This window comes from Podarcis gaigeae (genome assembly GCF_964106915.1).
Source record: "Podarcis gaigeae genome assembly, chromosome: 5".
NCBI classification, from domain to species: domain Eukaryota; kingdom Metazoa; phylum Chordata; class Lepidosauria; order Squamata; family Lacertidae; genus Podarcis; species Podarcis gaigeae.
In genome coordinates, this window is record NC_139681.1 from 58,442,692 (window position 1) to 58,462,093 (window position 19,402).

The following is a 19,402-nucleotide window of genomic DNA, read 5'->3' on the forward strand; positions in this document are numbered from 1 at the left end:
TGAACACATTGCCACGCAAAACAGAGCAAAATCCCAAAGAGTGGACTACAGCATTCTGTAATAATCCAGGCACCCTTGTTAATCACTGGGAACTGGATATTAACTGAAAAGCAGTTGGGGGTATATGTCTCATTGTTCTGGTCTGTGCAAAGCCATTCTCTAGTTTTAACCCACGACATAAGATACACCACATGCAGCCCAGTGGGATATTACTAAATGATGCTTCAAAGCGGAGACACCAAAAGCAGCTTTAAAAGATATCAAACGTGCCCAGAAGGCAGGCAGAAGAAAGGATGAACATTCAAATCCTTGCAACTCTTCAAAAAACGTTTCACAGGAGCATTTGACAAATCTCCCTATACGACTATGGGTTAGAACCATGAAGGATTCAGATTCTGCAGCGAACTTCTCCAGGGTTCATTTAATGCAACTTTGTGTTCTTTATAATATCGCACCAGTTCTATACTAATGCTATGCCCTAGCACAGCTTTCACCAACCTAGTGCCTTCCAGATGTTTTGGACTACAACTCCCATCAGACCCAGTCAGCACAGCCACAGGCCAAAAGGTTGGAAGGACACTAGATTGGCGAAGGCTGGCTTAGTGGATCTGTGAACTGTACCCTGATGGCATTTGGAGTTTTAAATGCATCAGCAAAAGCTGAACTGTGCACTGCTTGAAGGATCACGCCTTACCCTTGATGCAATCACATGGATACTTTGAATAGGGGAAATACCAAAGCTGTTTATCATAGAAAATACATGATGGATAGGAAATATCCTAGTTTTAGCTAACTAAGGTGAATGTGCAAAGAGCCAATGAAGGAGAGAGACACAGGAAAGATGCATTCTCTCCCACAATGGTACAAAAAAGTGAGATAAGCAGGAAGTGAGGTCAGACACCCTGAGAGTGTCAGTCTAGCATTTGAGGAAAGGTCAGCCCAGGTTATATCAGAAAGACAGTCTAGGAAGCATGGGGGTTCCTCTTTCTCCCCACACAAACCCTTAAGACCTTAGTTACAGGTAGGTAGCTGTGTTGAGTTCTGTCAAGAGAACAATAGAGTTCTGTCAAGAGAACAAGCTGACAAGAGAACAAGCTGGTCATAACACTCTTTTCCAACAGCACAGGAGACGATTCTACACATGGACATCACCAGATGGGCAACATCAAAATCAGATTGATTATACAGTGGTGCCTCGCAAGACAAAAAGAATCCGTTCCGCGATTCTCTTCGTCTTGCGGAGGCAGTGAGAGATTTTACTTTCTTGGGCTCCATGATCACTGCAGATGGTGACAGCAGCCACAAAATTAAAAGACGCCTGCTTCTTGGGAGGAAGGCGATGGCAAACCTAGACAGCGTCTTAAAAAGCAGAGACATCACCTTGCCAACAAAGGTCCGTATAGTAAAAGCTATGGTTTTCCCAGTAGTGATGTATGGAAGTGAAAGCTGGACCATAAAGAAGGCTGATCGCCGAAGAATTGATGCTTTTGAATTATGGTGCTGGAGGAGACTCTTGAGAGTCCCATGGACTGCAAGAAGATCCAACCTCTCCATTCTGAAGGAAATCAGTCCTGAGTGCTCACTGGAAGGACAGATCCTGAAGCTGAGACTCCAATACTTTGGCCACCTCATGAGAAGAGAAGGCTCCCTGGAAAAGACCCTGATGTTGGGAAAGATGGAGGGCACAAGGAGAAGGGGACAACAGAGGACGAGATGGTTGGATAGTGTTCTCGAAGCTACCAGCATGAGTTTGACTAAACTGCAGGAGGCAGTGGAAGACAGAAATGCCTGGCGTGCTCTGGTCCATGGGGTCACGAAGAGTCGGACACGACTAAATGACTAAACAACAACAACAACAAAAGCTGTGTTGGTCTGCCGTAGTCGAAACAAAAATAAAATAAAATAATTTCTTCCAGTAGCACCTTAGAGACCAACTAAGTTTATTATTGGTATGAGCTTTCGTGTGCATGCACACTTCTTCAGATGACAGATAGGTAGCCGTGTTGGTCTGCCATAGTCAAAACAAAAAAAAAATCCTTCCAGTAGCACCTTAAAGACCAAGTTAGTTAGTTCTTGGTATGAGCTTTCGTGTGCATGCACACTTCTTCAGATACACAGATAAATTTTGTGTATCTGAAGAAGTGTGCATGCACACGAAAGCTCATACCAAGAACTAACTTAGTTGGTCTTTAAGGTGCTACTGGAAGGATTTTTTTTTGTTCCTTCAGATGAGTCTTTAGTATCTAGTATCAGTTCTACTCAAGAGTAGGCTCGTTGACATTAGGTCCATTAACTTCAATAGGCCTAGCCTGAGCAAAACTTAGTTGGATGCAAACTTGTGCCATTACTATATTATGATCTAGGGCCTTCCAACGAAAATGTGAAAACAAAACCATTTCTTCACTGTAGCAAAGCAGGCTAAGGAAAGCTCTAGGCACCAATCATGATGGCAAGTCTGCCATCTTGTGGCTACATAGCCTGTTGTTTCATGGAAGTCCTACAGCTGTTAACCACTAACTAGTCAAGCCTTTTGCAGGAACCGTACTGGGATGGGGGCTCTTCTCATTTGCAGGTAGGAAAATCCCCATTCCCTTAAAAGAAAAGAGAAAGGCCGGTTGCTTCAGCCACTCTGAGAGATAAATTTTGAACAAAAACAAGCTCATACCTGAAGGTTTTTCTCAGCCTCTTTACTGCAGGCCCAAAATCCGTTCTAGAGATAGGCAGCTAAGGTGTGCCATGTGCTGTAGGTACTTATAGCAGGAAGGGAATGTGATATAACATTCAACCATCACTACTTCAGGGAGTCCCTAACTAGCCTTCAAGAATCATATTCTGTCGGTGGATAAGCCATATTGCCTCTTGCAAAATTTCTCCAAATATTGGAATCGTTAATACTTAGGAGTGAAACTTGACATTTGCAGGATATGAATGTGTATCTAGTTTTAGATATGGGAGATTCTTATTGGGAAGGAGGACTTGGAGAAGGGAAGGTTACCTCTTCACTTACCCACCGGTGTCAGAACAGGTATCGGCTAATAACTTTAGGGGAAGGTTCCAGAAAAAGCCATAGCTCAGTGGTAGAGTGCATGCTTTTGCTTGCAAAATGTCCGATTTTCAAAATGTACAACTGGGAAATATTGAAACCCTGGAGAGCTGCTGCCAGTCAGTGTTGACAGTGCTGAGCAAGATGCACCAATTGTCTTGACTTTGTATAGCCCAGTAGCTCCCTATGTTGCCACATCCTCAGTGGCACCTATGGGGACTTTTCTCCCAAGGCTGTTAACTGCACTTGCAGAGTGGTTGTACCAGCTGCATGGGGGGGGGGGGAGAGATAAACTTCCCTACTACCACGCTGCCTTCCCACTAAAGATTGTGCACCCTCTACCCCTGACTAGACCTGCAACTGAGTGGGGCCATACATGCCATGTATTAACAAATATTTAGACTTGACCTAAGAGAGCACAGAGCTAACAGTAATTTCTTTCACTACATAGTTAATTCTGTCTATGTGAACCTACAGTTCTTTTAACCTCTGCTTGCTTGGTCATTCGACCCCCAGATACTCACCAAGCTACAAAGGCACAAGGCAAAAGCAGCTGGAAAGCAAACCCAACTTTGAAGAAACAAGCCATGGTTCGATCATGTATGGGAGAACCTGCAGTTTTTTAAACAAACCATGGCTTGGTGTTATGAATGAACCAGGCAATTATATTTCAATCAAGTAATATAGATTTTGTAGTGAAGTATAGTATTGGGAAACTAGGTGCTCATCTTTAGTCATGGAAATAATAGTGCTAAGACATTTGTATTTTTTACACGGCAATGCTATGTCTCCTTCAAAGGAATTCCCATTACTCCTAGATTAGGGGTGCAGAACTATAGTCTTTAGTAGTGCTACTTGCTTAAAACGTGCATACTAATTGTGTATTTCTTGGCCATTACTGACGTGTCTACAATTCTTTTATCAATTCTACTGACTTGTTTTAATGTAAAAACTATCAGCTATTTAAATTGAAGAAAAGCAAGCTCCCAGATCTTTAAATCAGGCAAAGTGGCAATGCCAAGATTTGTGCTCAAAGTCACTTATATGTTACTCCGCCAGACAAGCTGAGGGAGAGATCCCGTGTGAAGCCACTTCTGGGAAACAGCAAGAAATCCTTTCATACTTATAATGTATTTCAAGAGGAGAAGATAAAATCCTGTAGCTGGAAAGTGAGCATCATGGGGCTCCATGGCTCTCGATTCCACACTTCCCACCAAGAAAAAAAGTTCAGAGTAGTCCACATATTGCAAACACATTTATTCCAAAAAAGCAAAACTTGTTAGAAGAGATGGCACAATGTGAAAACAACTATGTCTACAAGTCTCAAATGCAGTTATGATCCATGCCTTATTACTAATTCACTCACAGCTCTTGACATATAAAGGATGAGACGAAACAACAGGAACATAACACAGGTTCTATTCCTTCTCTCTGGCATGGAGTTCAGTTGGAAGCAATCCTTTTAAAAACTCTCTACAATAATGGCATTTAGAATGTGGCTAATATAATATGAATGAATACATATATGGTTTTAAAATTTGATTAAAAATAAGATCTGGTTTTCCCCTCAGAAACTAAACCCTGCATTAATCTGTTTGGGCACTCCAAAACCAAGAGCTAAGGCACACAAGCTTCAAGAGAAGGAGGCTCAGCAGGTAACTAATTTATTTTATTTCTTTTAAAATCTTTTTATTGCTTTTTGAAGCGAACAAACCAACCACAGACACCACCTTACATTCCACAGGTATTACTCATTCCTTAGGGCAGTGTTTCCCAACCTTGTGCCTCCAGATGTTTTTGGCCTACAACTCCCATCATCCCTAGCTAGCAAGACCAGTGGTCAGGGATGATGGGAGTTGTAGGCCAAAAACATCTGGAGGCACAAGGTTGGGAAACACTGCCTTAGGGAACATGTCTGTTGAAAAGATGTAAAATGCATAGGGAACATAAAACTTGCACCCCTCTCTTGATTGCCTCACCTGCAGAGAAAACAACCTAACACACATCAACAGCAGCAGTATGTTTGGGCACCTTTCGAAGTACCGAAAAAATCTGACCAGAAGGCACAACAGGAACCAGTTTTCTCAGGGGGGAAATGTGTTTGAGGAGTCTTCAGAGATTTGCCAAACAGCAGGCTATTCCCCCACGTAGTCAGTAGCACCAGTTACTTGTGTCAGCCATCAGATTCGTATAGAAAATATAAGAAAGGTTTTCAAGAAGTTCAGCTGCAGACTAGTAGCACTGCGTTTTAGGAAGAAGAAAACCAGCCGCACCTGGCAGGAAGAAAAAGTTCAATTATGTGTGGTGGTGTAAGCTTCTAGGCACCCTGCACACAAAAAGGGGTGAACCACTAAGCCTTCTTCACCACAGCTAGCCACATGCAATGGAGAAAGCCAACTGCTCAGTGATAAGAGAGCATTTCCTCTGTGTGCAGAAGGCCCAAAGTTCAATTCCCATCATCTCCAGGTATGGCAGCAAATGTCCTCCTTCTGAACCCCTGCACAGCTGCTGCCAATCACTGTAGCGGTTTGATTGCTGGACCTTGGAGAGCAGGGTTCAAATCCCCACTTGGCCATGAAGTTCACTGCGTGACCTTTGGCCAGCCATTCACTCTCTGCCTATTCTACCTCCCAGGTGGTTGTGAGAATAAAAGTATGTGGTGACTCTGAGCTCTTTGGTGGGGTATAAATACAAAAGAGAGGGAATATTGAGCTGTCTGGACTCTGCATACAGCAGATTCCTTTATCACTATGGCTCTATTTCTTCCCAAGGCCAGAAAATGGGCGACAGTGTAGGGCTGATAGGGCCGGTTATATTAAAAAGCAATTCTGGTGGCATGGCCGCTGTCACAGAGTCAGCTCTTGTAGCTGGAAGAACACCAAAGTAGAGCAAAAACAGCTGACGATGTCACTTCCCCAATCTTAGCACTGCAATGGCCCAGGTGGACCTCCTTTTCAACCTGCTGTGCCAAGCAGCACAGCCAACGGTCACAGAGTTTTTTCCCAATAAGATCTGGAGAGCACCAGATTGGGGGCATTTGTCCTCGTTTCTCAGCTGCCCAACCCCTCCACAAACACGTACCTTCAGGGAGATGTCAGGCTAAGATCTGTGTTGCTTCTTCGCTTGCTTGATAGGAGGTAGCTCCCCTTCCTCCTCTTCCATGGACTCGTCCTCCTCACTAAAATCCTCATCTTCACTAAGCTCATCATCTGAGAGGTCCTTTTTGTGAACTGAGAGAAGCAGCTGGAACTGTTACTTTGCAGTATGACCTGGGGAAATGCCCCCAGCCCCTCCTCTCACCATTGCTTGCCAACGTCACCCCATTCCTAAGAGCGTCTCAAGCAGTGAATTACCTGTGCATGCCAAAGCATTCACACAACATTCCCCAGCTCTCTGCTTTATGCTTCAAAGAAGGGCTAGGTACCATTCCATCATGCACACCTGCCCATGAGATGTGTGTCCAGGTCCTCCTCACTTGGAGGACGAGCAACCTACATGCAACTCTGAACAGAGCGCACCACTGAGCAACGCCACACATTAGGTGCTTTTGACTATATAAATAACATTCCTCCAAGTAGCCTGTTTTAAAGTGTCCCCCCATGCCTCAAGACACCTCAGCAGTGCCTTCCAAGGTGCCCTGGCTCTCCTATGGTTGTTGCTGCTGGTTTAATCACAGGAAGGCAAGTTTCAGCTTCTTTACCCCACTCTAAGACAAGGGAAGGAGGGACACAGGGCAGATGGAGCTGGGGCTTTGCTTTTCAGTGTGACCAACCAAACCACCTTTTTAAAAAGTAAAGAGTAGGGAGCAAAAGGGAGACCCAGTACTGCAAACTGGGAGAAAGCATCACGTATGTATTTGATGGGGACAGTTTTTGTACCCAAGTGTAGCCAATTTTCCTTCAGGGAGGGGGATTTTCAAGTATGTGGTTCGGCTTGTGTGGCTCACACCCAGCCTCCGCCTTGTATCCTGTTTCTTGTCTTTTACCTGTGGCAGCCATTTTGTGGCAGTGGCCACAACAGTTCCTCAAATTCTGCAATGTGCCCACAGGCCCAAAATGGATGGAAGAGTCTGTCACAGCACATCCCTCCCTAAGAGAGAACACCCACTTCTCTTCTCTTAATTTCTAGGAACCCCCTTTGCTCTCAGTAGCTCCCCAAATCCCAATCCAGCCTCCTTACAGATTTGGTGTTGTCCTGCAAGGTGGACAGGGCCAGATCCTGAGCGCAGGCGGAACGTCACCGGGGGTTGGAGCTCAAAATCTTCCAAACACAACTGAGAAAGGAGAAAGAGAGGCAGGCGTGATGGAGGAAGGAATGTCTCCAGATCCCATTTAGAGCAACCAGACTCTGAGCTTTCTTCTTTCCCTATTGTTTCTGAGCTACAGAGCCAGGGCACTAGCAAGTCTATTTTCTATTATCCAAGCCATGAAATTCTCACACACAGCTCAACGAGATTTGACATCTTTCCGCAGGGCCTGCAAGATAGAGCTGTTCCCCCAGGCCTTTCATCGGGGTTCAGTCTGATTCTTTTCTGTGTAAGAACAAGCATTAAAGAGGCCTCCTAGCCCGCTCACAGGTCCTTTATAAGAACAGTGGTAACAGTTGGCCTTGGAGAATATTAACCACTCTCAATTTTACCCGTGGACTGCCATCTGTCCAGATTTTAATCTGCTCTGAACTAATTTTAAGATGTAGTTTAATTAACTGATTGCCTTTTTTGTTTTTATGTTCTTTGTATACCGTGTTAGTTTTATGATGTTAGCTGCCCAGAGCCCAGCTCTGGCCAGGGTACAAATAAAAATTTATTATTATTACTAACAACCAGAACAAATTAAGTTCTTGCTGAACTTCAGGTCACACTAAAAACACTGCATCAAACCACACATTTGAACTGACCTAAAGGAGCCTGCTCCATGACAAAGATCTCAGGTCTTGCAAACCCAGCCCTCTCCCCCACCCTCACCATGTCTTCCTGTTAGCCCTTTCAGACCTTGTAGCCACCATATGCCCACCTCCCACATTGCCCATGCACCCAACAAGTTTTTTTTACCGAAGGCTGGCATGACAACTTTAGGTTGGCCACTGGCACCACAATCTCCTGGTCCTGATAGTCGTGTCCCACAAACTCCACAATATTGCACTCATCCGTGGCACCTTCCGACAGGCAAATCTTGAAGATGGAAGGACAAAGTGGAAAGAAGGGTAAAAACCAAAATATTCAGCAATACTTACCAAAGAGATAATACCCCCCTCCCCAAGAAGAACAAGAAGCTAGGAGCTTGAGACCATCCATTAACACATGCAACCAGAAGAGAAAAAAAGCATAACCTCTACCCAAAGGCCTTCTGGGGAACTTTAGGTCCCTCTTCAAAAACAGGAGCATAGAAGTCCAATAGCCAACTCACAGCACAAGACTGGGCAAACTTAAGATTTCTCCTGGTTTGAGGCTCATTCTTCCAGGTAACTAGCAAAGAAACCAAGTGGTGCCTAGTATCTGAAGAGGGATTTGCTTATGTAGAACTCCTGGTCACCTCAGGCTACTAGCTGAGTTCTCAAATACTAGGTCATGCTAACAGGTCTGGGTCCTGGTTTTCCAAGCTAAGGATGTAACCTCTCTCACCATATTCAGAGCCAAGATATGATCAGAGTCATCTTCATCAGACACTTTAAAAGTGTAGGATCGGGTACTGCTGTTCAGCTCACATCCTGGGGTGGGGAGAAAGAGAAACAAATATTGCAACTGATAAGTCAATTTTCTAAAAGCAGCAGATTTGCAAGGAACTGAACAACTTCCTTCTTAACTCTTTCAAGCCAACTATTTGAAACATTTATAAAACTTTTAGAATGGCGTTTTCTTCACATGCTTCTCACTTTAAGCTGTTAGGTACAGTTGTACCTCTGGTTACATACGCTTCAGGTCACAGACTCCGCTAACCCAGAAATATTACCTCAGGTTAAGAACTTTGCTTCAGGATGAGGACAGAAATCGTGCTCCGGTGGCGCAGCGGCAACAGGAGGCCCCATTAGCTCAAGTGGTGCTTCAGGTTAAGAACAGTTTCTGGTTAAGTACAGACCTCCGGAACGAATTAAGTACTTAACCCGAGGTACCACTGTACTCAATTTATTCTTGTAGAAATGAATGGGAAAGTGAAGCTACCAAATACATAAGCTCACTGGGTCCCTATCCTCAGCAATTTCTCAAAAGAGGGCAAGCAAAATAACTTGGAATTCTACCTTAAATTCATTTTTTGTTTTGTTTATACTTCTAGAGCACTAAATAGTCTTCCTGTTTTTGAGGGGTGGGTGGGGAAGATATTCCTGAGTGGACAAAATGCAGTGATTTTTTCTCCTGGGGACGACAATTCTGCTCTCTGCTTGCTTTACCTTAACACAGAAGTTAACATTTTAATTGTGCACATTTATAGCACCGCCTTCTTCTTTGTAATGTCCTTTGTTTGAGTGGGGGGAACATTAGTTACCTTCCATTATTTACTATGAGTTCAATATTTCATCTGGGCATTTTGTGCATGTCCTTGTTTCACTTCCCTCCCTCCAGCTATTCCTGATTGACCAATGAAGAAATTAAATTAACATTACAATTAACATTCGTCAGGGTTTTGTTGGACCCTAGTACCAAACTGATACTGTAAATAAAATAAGGTGGGGATGAGGATAAGGTGTGTGATTCAAGCTAAGAGGTATTTTTCACTATTGCAAAAGCAGTTGTGCCACTGCAAGACGGCGTTTGACCATTTGGAAACAAATCCACTCTTTACAAAGTATTCTTATTTACCATTCACACTTTTAAAATCTTCCCTTTCTTGAATGCGTTTTTGAAATTAATCAGAATGTCCCCAGAATCTTTTTAAACAATTTTCAAATGCAATAATTAGTTTCAGTTTTCTAACAAAAACTTTTATTGCTGTCATTAATATAGCTACGAGATCTCATACTGCATGTACACAGAATTTATATTTCTAACGGTTTCATTTGCTGGACTGCCGCTGAAGGATATAATCCACTGTGCTATGTTCCAGACGTAAACTAGAAGGGCCCAGAAACATTATTTATACAGTAGTCTGATTCTATGTACCCGAGGGCCGAAGCAAGTCTCACGAGGCTCAGCGATGCACGTGGACTCCAAAACCCACGTGCACCGACCTGCTGTTCTAGGGTCAAGAAATATTCGCCGCTCGTCTGATTACAACATAGGCAGATCTTACAGTACGAAAGATCTAATGCATTTTCGGTGGGAAATACCCCTCCTGCTCCTCCAATGTAACTAGCCAAGCAAGCCACGTGGGCGCATCTGGGGCTTTAAGAGGCACACGCGGCACCGGGAGAACTTAGAGTCGCCACGCCACGTGCTTCCGGGCCTTGATCATATAGAGACTCAGTTCAAACAAATCCCATTAAGGGTCAAGTCTAAACAACCCAGATCCCAGTAGGAGGTCCCTCTGAACATCCCCAAATGCCTTTTCCTGTTTTGCCCCAAAGGGCCCCGTTCCCCCCCCCCCTCTACCTACATGCCCGCCTATCCCCGTTTCCTCTCTTTCCAGGCAAGGACAGGCCAGCCCTCCTTCAACTCACGGAACAAGAAGCTGCTGGTGCAAACCCGCGCCTTGACTCCATCCGCGATGCACTCCAGATCCACCAGAGAGGCCATGGCTTGCGCCGAAAGAGAGCGAGGCAGGACGAGGCAGGAAGACGCTCGCGCAGCGGAACCACCGACTAGCCCGGCTTGGCTAAGGCCGCCCCACCGGCAACGTGGATCCCTCCTCCAATAGGCGGGCGAGGTAGGCGGCCCCTCCGAGGGAGGCGGGCGAGGTGGGTGATCGCGTTTGTTCTGGGGAAATTTTATCTGCGCCTTCTTAGAAAAGTCTCTTTTTCCAGAGAGCGGTTTTGCTTTCGTTGCTTTCCTCCCGGAAGGAGAGACGGCGCTGTTCGTGCAAGGATCATGCAAGGATCCGATACGAAATGCGGAGTCTTAGGTGGCGCGGGAGGGTGGGAGAAAGAGAGAGAGGGATCGCTCTGGGGCGCCCTGGTTCCCCGGGCATGCAATAGCATATCAGTGGGTGAGCACTCCAGCTGGCCAAAAGTGGAGTCGTGGCCGCCGTGGACGACGCACGCGGTATGCGACGCACGCGGTCCTGGGTCCAGCCTCCTCCTGCAGTCGTGTCTCCAGCTGCGGCTGGGAACGACCTGCAGGAGAGCCGCTGTCGCCGTGCCTGCGCTAGACGGGTAGCAGCAGGGCCGGATTTAGGTTTGATGAGGCCCTAAGCTACTGAAGGTAATGGGGCCCTTTATATGTCCAGCTGTCCTTTGCCAGCAACAAATTGTCGCTGTTTTTTTGTGTCAAATATATGCTATATGGTAATTTATGGACCTAAAAGGTATCTAAAGCCATTTGCACATGCAGAATGTAGGCACCCTGTATATAGAAATGAGCAAACCAGTGATATTTTAGGGAGCAGGTTAGCAGGTGGGGCTCGTTATCATCATAGGAGCCTACACAACACAAAACACTGTTGCTATATGTAGGTTTTATTTTATTTGTTTTTTATCTTATATTTTGGAAATGTACAAACAGTTCCCCCCCCCTTAAAATTTTTTGGGAGCTTCCAAGAGAGTGGGACCCTAAGCTATAGCTTGTTTAGCTTATACGTAAATCCGGCACTGGGTAGCAGCAGCGCTTGGACTTAGGGATGAGGCAGTTTTCCTACATTTCCAATTATTCCTGGAACTCAGGATTTGCCCAGGAAAACTGAAGCTGCTCCACCTGCTTAGTAAGGGCCCCGCTGTTCTCTGAAGTCGGAGACTCCCTTGCCGAGCGTGGCTGCTCCCGTTGAATTCGGAGAAAGCAGAGAAAGGAGGGTCTGAGTCCTTTGCCGTTTACACTAAGGGGTGTTGGAAATGGTTGGGCTTAACCTACCTACAGGGCAGCTTCTCCAGAATTCGCTTCTCTCACCAGCTTTAAATTGCAAGTGATCATGAGTTTGTATTAGAATCATGCTTTTCGCAATGTGTGAATGCAGCAAAATAGTAGTTTCATCTGCTTTGAGCCATCTTCAAGATGCTTTGCTGCTGGAGCAGATATACACTCTAGACCAGGGATGGGGAACCTGTGAGCCACCAGGTGTGGGCGCTCCCATCAGCCCCAGCCAGAATGGCCAGTAGTAGTCGGGGATGATGGGAGTTGTACGTCCAGCATCATGTGCGAGTTTCCCATCGCTGCTCTAGGACCATCTCCAGGGAAAGGATTGGTGTAACTGAAAATGATTGGTTACAGGGCTCAGAGGCAGACTTTGGCGTTCTTTGGTATGTGACGCCCAGTGCGAGGCCAAAATTTGGTGCCTTCTAATGGATCTTCTAAATTTTGCACCCCCTTGGCTTGGTGCCCTGTGCAGGGGAACTGTCTACCCTGCCTTAAATCCGGCATGGCAGGGCTGTGTTGCTTACAGATATATGTCATAGGTGGTATTTTGACCCAAGGCATCCTGGCAATCTTAAAATGAGAGCAAAGGAAGATCACAAGGGTCAGTCTCTTTCTAAATAAAATATATAGCGGCTGGTTTGCAGACCCAACCTGGCCAAACCCTTTGGGGCTATGGAGACCCACACTGTGGTTTCAGATGGGCAGTACATTAATGTCTTGGCCTACCTTCTGCTTTTAGCAATCCTACCTCGCTTGCAGCCATCTGTTTAGGTCATCAGGATTCTCCACCGCAAACATCCCCTCCACAGAATTAGGAACCTGGAGGTGATGATTATTCACTCACTTGCCATAGCTCTGCAGCCGCATCTAGGAGCCTTTGTTCTGTCATTATATGGTTTGGAAAATGATCTGTGCCATTCAGCACAAGGCTTAACTTCCTGTAGAGATGAGGATCATGTTAAGATGAGCCTTAGCAGAGATTTAAAAAACAATCAAACACAGTGGTATACCCTTTTTTTGCAGCTCACTAGAATATCAGCTGGCCTCGCATAGAAAGACGGCCATTTTTGGGTCAGCCTCGTCAATTTCCCAGCTGTGAGTTGAAGGCAGGGGGTGGTTTGCTGAATGTCACATTTATAGTATTTTATTTCTGGGCAGTAAAAACAAAAGGGTTATTGCCCCAGTGGGATACTGATGAGTTTTCCTGGTAGCTGGTTTCTGCTGTCAGATGTTAAAAGACAGAAGAACTCAGGAGCAGTCCCAAAGCTGCCTCGTACAGAAGCAGACATTCTCTCCTCGCAGTAAGGCCGTTTCCTTCCTGTCTTCTCAGAAAGTCCTGCTAGTTCTGAAGAGCAAAGCGTTTGGTCTTTGTACCTCCAGTTGATCTGATCCTATGTAGTTACAGCCTGGTTGCCCCTCTCCGCTGTCCAGCAGTCTGAACGCAGAAGCTCCTTACCCCTCAGACAGAATCAGATAGGGTGCAAAGTGTTGTAGATGGGAAGGAGATGATTGGAAGTTGTGCAGTTTCCAGCACTGGGACATACGCAGAGATAAAGTAGGATCATAGAATTGTGGAGTTGGGAGGGAGGGCCGTCTAATCCAACCTCCTGCAATTCAGGAACCTTTTGTCCAACATGGGACTTGAACCCACAACTCTGAGATTAAGAGTCTCATGCTCTACCTACTGAGCTTTTCCAGCTGCCAAGTTTAGGCCTGGTGTATGGTTTTCCTACCTAAAAGGCTTGGTTGAACTGCTCTAAACCTTTGAAGTGCCTTTCATGATTCTGCAGTCCTTCCTCACCAGTGCAGAATGGCTGCAGAAATGTTGGGTGAACCAGAGCACAGCCTTCTTCATGCAGAAGTTAAGTCCCACAGGACATAAGCTCAATGGGACTTACTCACATGTCAATTTATATAGGATTGAAGAAGGTAAGGCTTGAAAAGGATTGGTCAATTTCTATGGAGGAGCAAACTACACCAGGCTTCTTCATATTATTTATTTATTATATTTGTATACCTCCTGAAGATCACAGGGCAGATCACAACATAAAAATACAAAAGGAAAAATACAAAATACAGAATAAAACAAAACAAACCAATAACGGCCATGCCACAGACACATTTAAAAGGCCATGTTAATCAGCCAAACAGCCGGTTGAAGGGAAATGTTTTTGCCTGGTGCCTAAGGATATGCCTTACTACTTGTACTTTCTCATACTGTGCCTTAAGAAACCCTCACCATTCACATCGTCCTTTTTATTTTCCCAGTTTTATTTTGTTTTAATCCTGATGTTTTTGTGCTGCCTTGGTGGTTTTTAGTTTGCCTTTCCTGTATTTACATTGCAATTGTTGGAGTGCAACCATCCCTGGGAATATATTTGAAAGATGGAATGAAAACACCTAAGAGGCAGCAAACCCTTAAAGCCAGGGGGTGGGAACCTCAGGTGTGGGAGTCAAATGTGGCCCACTAGGCCTCTTGGGACTCTCTGGAGCCCTTTCCTACCCCAGCCACACCCTCTTAGTCCAGGATTTGGAATCTTGAAAATTTTCGCCTGGCTGGACTGCATCATTGATCTCAAGTAGTGATTCTTGTTAGAGTAGAGACTCAAGAGGATAGAGAGGGGTGTGAGAGTACAACTGGACATTAGCCTACTGTACAAAAGTGACTTTTATATTTACTGTTCTGTCCACTTTTCCATTTGGCCCCACACACCTCTGGCATGTGGCCCCTGGGTTGCTTAGAAAGGAATGCAGTATTTGGGCTAAAAATATTTATTGCTGGTAGCTAAGGTTGCGGAGCACACAGGGGGCTTTCCAAGTATTTTGCTATTCCTATACATAAACCCTTCCCAACTAACTGCCCAACCTTATTGTGTATACCATGTTCCTACAAACATCTTGGATATATGCTCTCCCCAGGGAGATTCATCTAGCACCTTCCATATACAGTCATACCTTGGTTTTCAAACTGAATGTGTTCCAGAAGTCTGTTCGACTTCTGAAAAGTTCGGAAACCAAGACATGGCTTCCGATTGACTGCAGGAGCGTCCTGCAGCCAATCGGAAGCCGTGCCGGACGTTGGGCTTCTGAGGCAAAGTTTGCAAACCAGAACACCCACTCCTGGGTTTGTGGTGTTCAAGTTCCAAGTTGTTCATGAACTAAGCTATTTAAAATCCAAGATACGACTGTATATCTTTAGGTGCCTTCCATCTCTCTCTTCCATCTCTCTCTCCTCTTCCCCACCAAAGACTTCCCTCAGCTCCTCTCTCTGATTTCTCAGCACATAATATTCTCTGCATGTTATAAAATTTTACACCACAAGTTTCTAACAGAACTGTTGCTACATCCTCATTTCTATTCTTAAGAGGGCCTCATTCATTCACTGGGATCCCTCTAATGACTTAAATTAGTAGTCTACTGCTAATAAGTCTAAGCCACAGAGCCTAGGGCTTGCTGATCAGAAGGTTGGTGGTTCAAATCCCCACAATGGGGTGAGCTCCCGTTGTTCTGTCCCAGCTCCTGCCAACCTAGCAGTTCAAAAGCACGTCACAGTGCAAATAGATAAATAGGTACCACTCCGGCGGGAAGGTAAACGGCGCTTCCGTGCGCTGCTCTGGTTCACCAGAAGCGGCTTAGTCATGCTGGCCACATGACCCGGAAGCTGTCTGCGGACAAACGCCGGCTCCCTTGGCCTATAGAGCGAGATGAGCGCCTCAACCCCAGAGTCATCTGCGACTAGACATAACTAGACTAGTCAGGGGTCCCTTTACTTTTTACTGCTAATAAGTGTAGCAGTTGTATAATACATTGCTTTTTTAAAAAAAGGTGTTTAATCTTAACAAATAAATATGCATTACAATTCTGCTTAAGAGCTGGAATTAAAAAAGGCTCCCCAGTATCCACCACTCCTCCTAAGCCTGGCTTGTAGCCTTCAATCCAGCAACTTGACATCTGGAATAGCTATGCTATGTCCAATGAATCCATCTCTCCTTCACTCTTCTTCCAGGATTCATCATTGTACATTGTACAAAGTGATGGGGGACGATACCACACAGAATACAGATGTATTACATTTCCATATCATCTCACTCAAGCATATATGGCTGCTTCCAACTCTCTCTCTGCAGGCCTCTGGCAGGAGGTTAACCTTTCTTCGTGCACATTCTTTTGACCGCAAACTAAGCCAGATTTTCAGAAGACATTTTTTATTTTATTTTTGACTATATGCCATTATAAACTACAATTCCTTTGCTGCTCAGTAAAAGACTTAAAACATAATTAATTATACCCCAAGGCAAGAAACAAACGAGTAACTCGTTCTGCAGACCACTCTCTTCTTTCAGAAGTTGTCTATTGGGCAGAATCCAACACTGCATGGACTTCTGCTTGCACAATGGGATCTCGTCTTCCTCTCCTCCCTTCCTCCCCCTAAATCTGATCAGGAGGAACAAATTTGGAGGGTGCATGCGGGCTGTAGAGAGGACAGGGAAGTCAAATCCTTCTCCATAGAGGAAGACTGTTTGGTTTGCACATTGACAATTGATACAATTGTTGGCGTCAGTTGCGTGGAGTGCCTTCCATCACCTTCGGCTGGTGGCCCAGCTGTGCCCTTATCTGGACAGGGACAGCCTAACTACTGTTGTCTATGCTTCATTAACCTCCAGTTTAGATGACTGTGATGTGTTATACGAAGGGCTGAAGATGGTTCAGTAACTTCTGTTAGTGTAAAATTCAGCAGCCAGGTTGCTCACCAAGGCAAGACAGTTTGAGCTTATTACACCGATCCTGGTCCGACTGCAATGGCTACTAATTAGTTTCTGGGCCCAATTCAGAGTGCTGTTTTTTATGAAGCCTTAATTGACTCAGGACCCGTCTCTCTCCGTATGAACCTACCTGGTTCCTGAGAGCATCCTCTGAGGCCCTTCATGCGCCTCCTCCATGGGAGGTTCGGAGGGTGGCAACAATGCATTTTCCGCAGAGGCTCCCTTTTTGTGGAATTCTCTGTCCAGGGAAGTTCATCTGGCATCATCATTATACACCTTTAGGTGCCAGGCAAAAATGTTTCTCTTTAACCAGGCCTTTGGCTGATTTAAGTCCAATGCCCCTTTAAAGTCTGTTGTGGAAAGGGGATTGGTTGTCTTTGTTTTTATTATGTATTTTCTGATTTTTATATTGTGATTTTATGTTGCAAACTGCCCTGAGATCAATGGGTATACAAATATCAGTAAACAAATTTAAATAAATAAGTAAAATACAACGTACTTTCAGTTTAAAAAGTCCAAACCTGGATTACTCTTTTTTAAAATGTATTTTTATTAAAGATTTTCTTGATTTACAAAGGTATGTGCAATGTCTCTCTCTCGTATTTTTTCCCCATGTAACTTTTTTTTTTTTACAAATCGGTTTCATTTGTTGAGACATTAGGAAGAATAGGGGAAAAGAGGTGGAGGGGGGAAAGATGTGCGGGGTTGGGTGGTGAAGCTTCTGTTTTACTTAATGTGGGGTTTTGTGTCAGCGTTGCTTGTGCAGGTTCTCTGCTGTTCCCTCTTGTTTCTTTGGTGGTGAGAGAGGTTGGGGTTGGCCTAAGGTGTGGTTGTTTGTTTGTGGTTGGCTGTGGTGTTTTCATGTGTGAGTGGGGGTGGGTGGGTTTTGGATCAGGTTAGCCATATTGATTTGTATGCTGTTGGTGGATTTTTGTCATTGTCTTGTTGGGCTGTGTATATGATAAAGGGGAGCCATACCAGGGTGAGGGCGTCTTCTTCTATTTGTCCCCATTGTTAGTTTCAGTTTATTGGTTACTTTTTCTAGTAAGGCTGTTTCCCATACTATTTGGTACCATTGGTCCATGCTTATTCCTGACAGGTCTCTCCAGTGTCTGGTTATGATGTTTCTGGCTGCTGAGAGTAGGTGGGTTATGAGTTCTTTGCAGTGTAAGTGGGCATTGTCTTGGAATATGTTTAGTAGGGCCAATTATGGGGTGATTTCTAATACTTGCTTGGTTATTTTACATATTTCTGGTATGGCTCTTGTCCAGAATAGTTGGATTTTGGGACACTCCCACCACATGTAGAGGTGCACCCTCTCCAGCATTTTGGTGACCTGGGTTACTCTTAAAGCTAACCAATGTGAGAGAATAGGGTATATACACAGTAAGGCACTGCAACCAAGAGTTTATAAGCATCTAACACCCAGCAGAGGCAGCTGAAATACTACAGCAACCTATGAGGGATGATATCCAGTCCTGTAGGGAATGTGTTAACTGCAGATCTTCCCAATCATGGATCTCAAATCACCTACTTTACCAGGACATACTTGTGGAGTGGAGAAGGGGTTAGCTAATGACCTTTTCTGGCTCACACAGCCCATCCCTCAACCGTAACTACTTTTAAACGGCCACCACTTTACAGTGGTCTCTACTCTTGGTTGAGAAACGTCCCAAAATGCTTGAGCTGAATTTGCCAGGGAGACATAAGCACTAGTTGGCTCCCCTGTCACAGCAAGCCAAATTCAGTCTTTTACCTTCCCATGCTCATACCTTCCCATATGTGTAGAGTTAATATATGTAAAGGAGTAGATCCTTGCCTGGGATTGACAAAAGTACACATTCAACCTCCAAGTTCCAAATCAAAGACTTTATTAAGGTTTGGAATAGGAAATCAAAAAATACAAAAGACTAGACAAGCAAATAGGAGAAAACACTTTAAAATTTGCATAACTGCCAACGTGCATGCAATTAGCACTGGTTCCATATGTCCAGTAAAAGACAATTTTTGATATGGAATGATTCCTAATTTAAACCCTGTGGAATCTGAGAGGAAGATGAGTGGCATATTTGCCACATCCAACAGAGGTGAGCATTGACACTCTTTGGATTAAAAGCAGGGGGTGGGGAGAGAAGTCAAGAACTTGACAGATGCTCCACTCCTTTCCTGCTGAAAAGAAATAGTGAGGGCATCCTGGATTCAGGTCACTTGCTTTCTGTAAGTGGGTAGGCCACTGTGTAATAGGGAGCTAAGCCATCTGGACAGGAAAACAACAGCCTCTTAAACGGAAGGGCTCCTAAGCTAATGCTTCCTAAGTTCAGTTACTCCAAAACAATGGAGTCTAACATGAGTGATGAGTTTAACAAGTTGTTTTCTTATGAGAGGCTAACTGTTCTGGATAATGAATGTATTTGTGTTCATCATGCTTTTCATTGCATTGAAACAGCAGAGTAACGCTGGCCAAAAATGCCATCAGAAGCTCAATGCTCTGGGCCCCTTGCTCACTTTGCCCCACATTTGTCTGTGTATAGAAACGCGATGATGTCACAATAAAACACACAATTATTCTGCTCTTCATGCAATTTTAAGCTCTACAGCAAATTGGGAAGGAGGAGGGGATACTTAAATGCCTTGTATGAAGCAGTTTGTTAGAATCCTAAT

General features: G+C 44.7%; 1 protein-coding gene across 1 annotated transcript; it reads right to left on the reverse strand.

Moving 5' to 3' along the window:
- Positions 1-4,285: 4,285 nt before the first annotated feature.
- Positions 4,286-11,196, reverse strand: NPM3 (nucleophosmin/nucleoplasmin 3). The gene is made up of 7 exons (XM_083738083.1): positions 10,634-11,196; positions 8,664-8,749; positions 8,094-8,213; positions 7,223-7,316; positions 6,125-6,273; positions 4,945-5,316; positions 4,286-4,800 (listed from the first exon to the last, which is right to left on the reverse strand). The coding sequence occupies exons 1-5, from the start codon at positions 10,707-10,709 to the stop codon at positions 6,143-6,145; spliced, it is 507 nt and encodes a 168-aa protein (XP_083594209.1). The 5' UTR covers positions 10,710-11,196; the 3' UTR covers positions 4,286-4,800; positions 4,945-5,316; positions 6,125-6,142.
- Between the last annotated feature and the right edge of the window lie 8,206 nt (positions 11,197-19,402).

Bases quoted from the DNA above. Each gene is read 5' to 3' on its own strand.
- NPM3 (XM_083738083.1), bottom strand. From the start codon at position 10,709: ATGGCCTCTCTGGTGGATCTGGAGTGCATCGCGGATGGAGTCAAGGCG. The intron at 8,214-8,663 runs GTGAGAGAGGTT...TCCATCTTCAAG, and splicing joins ATATCTTGGCTCTGAATATG to ATTTGCCTGTCGGAAGGTGC. The intron at 6,274-7,222 runs GTAAGGAGGCTG...TGCTTCTCTCAG, and splicing joins TGCAGGACAACACCAAATCT to TTCACAAAAAGGACCTCTCA.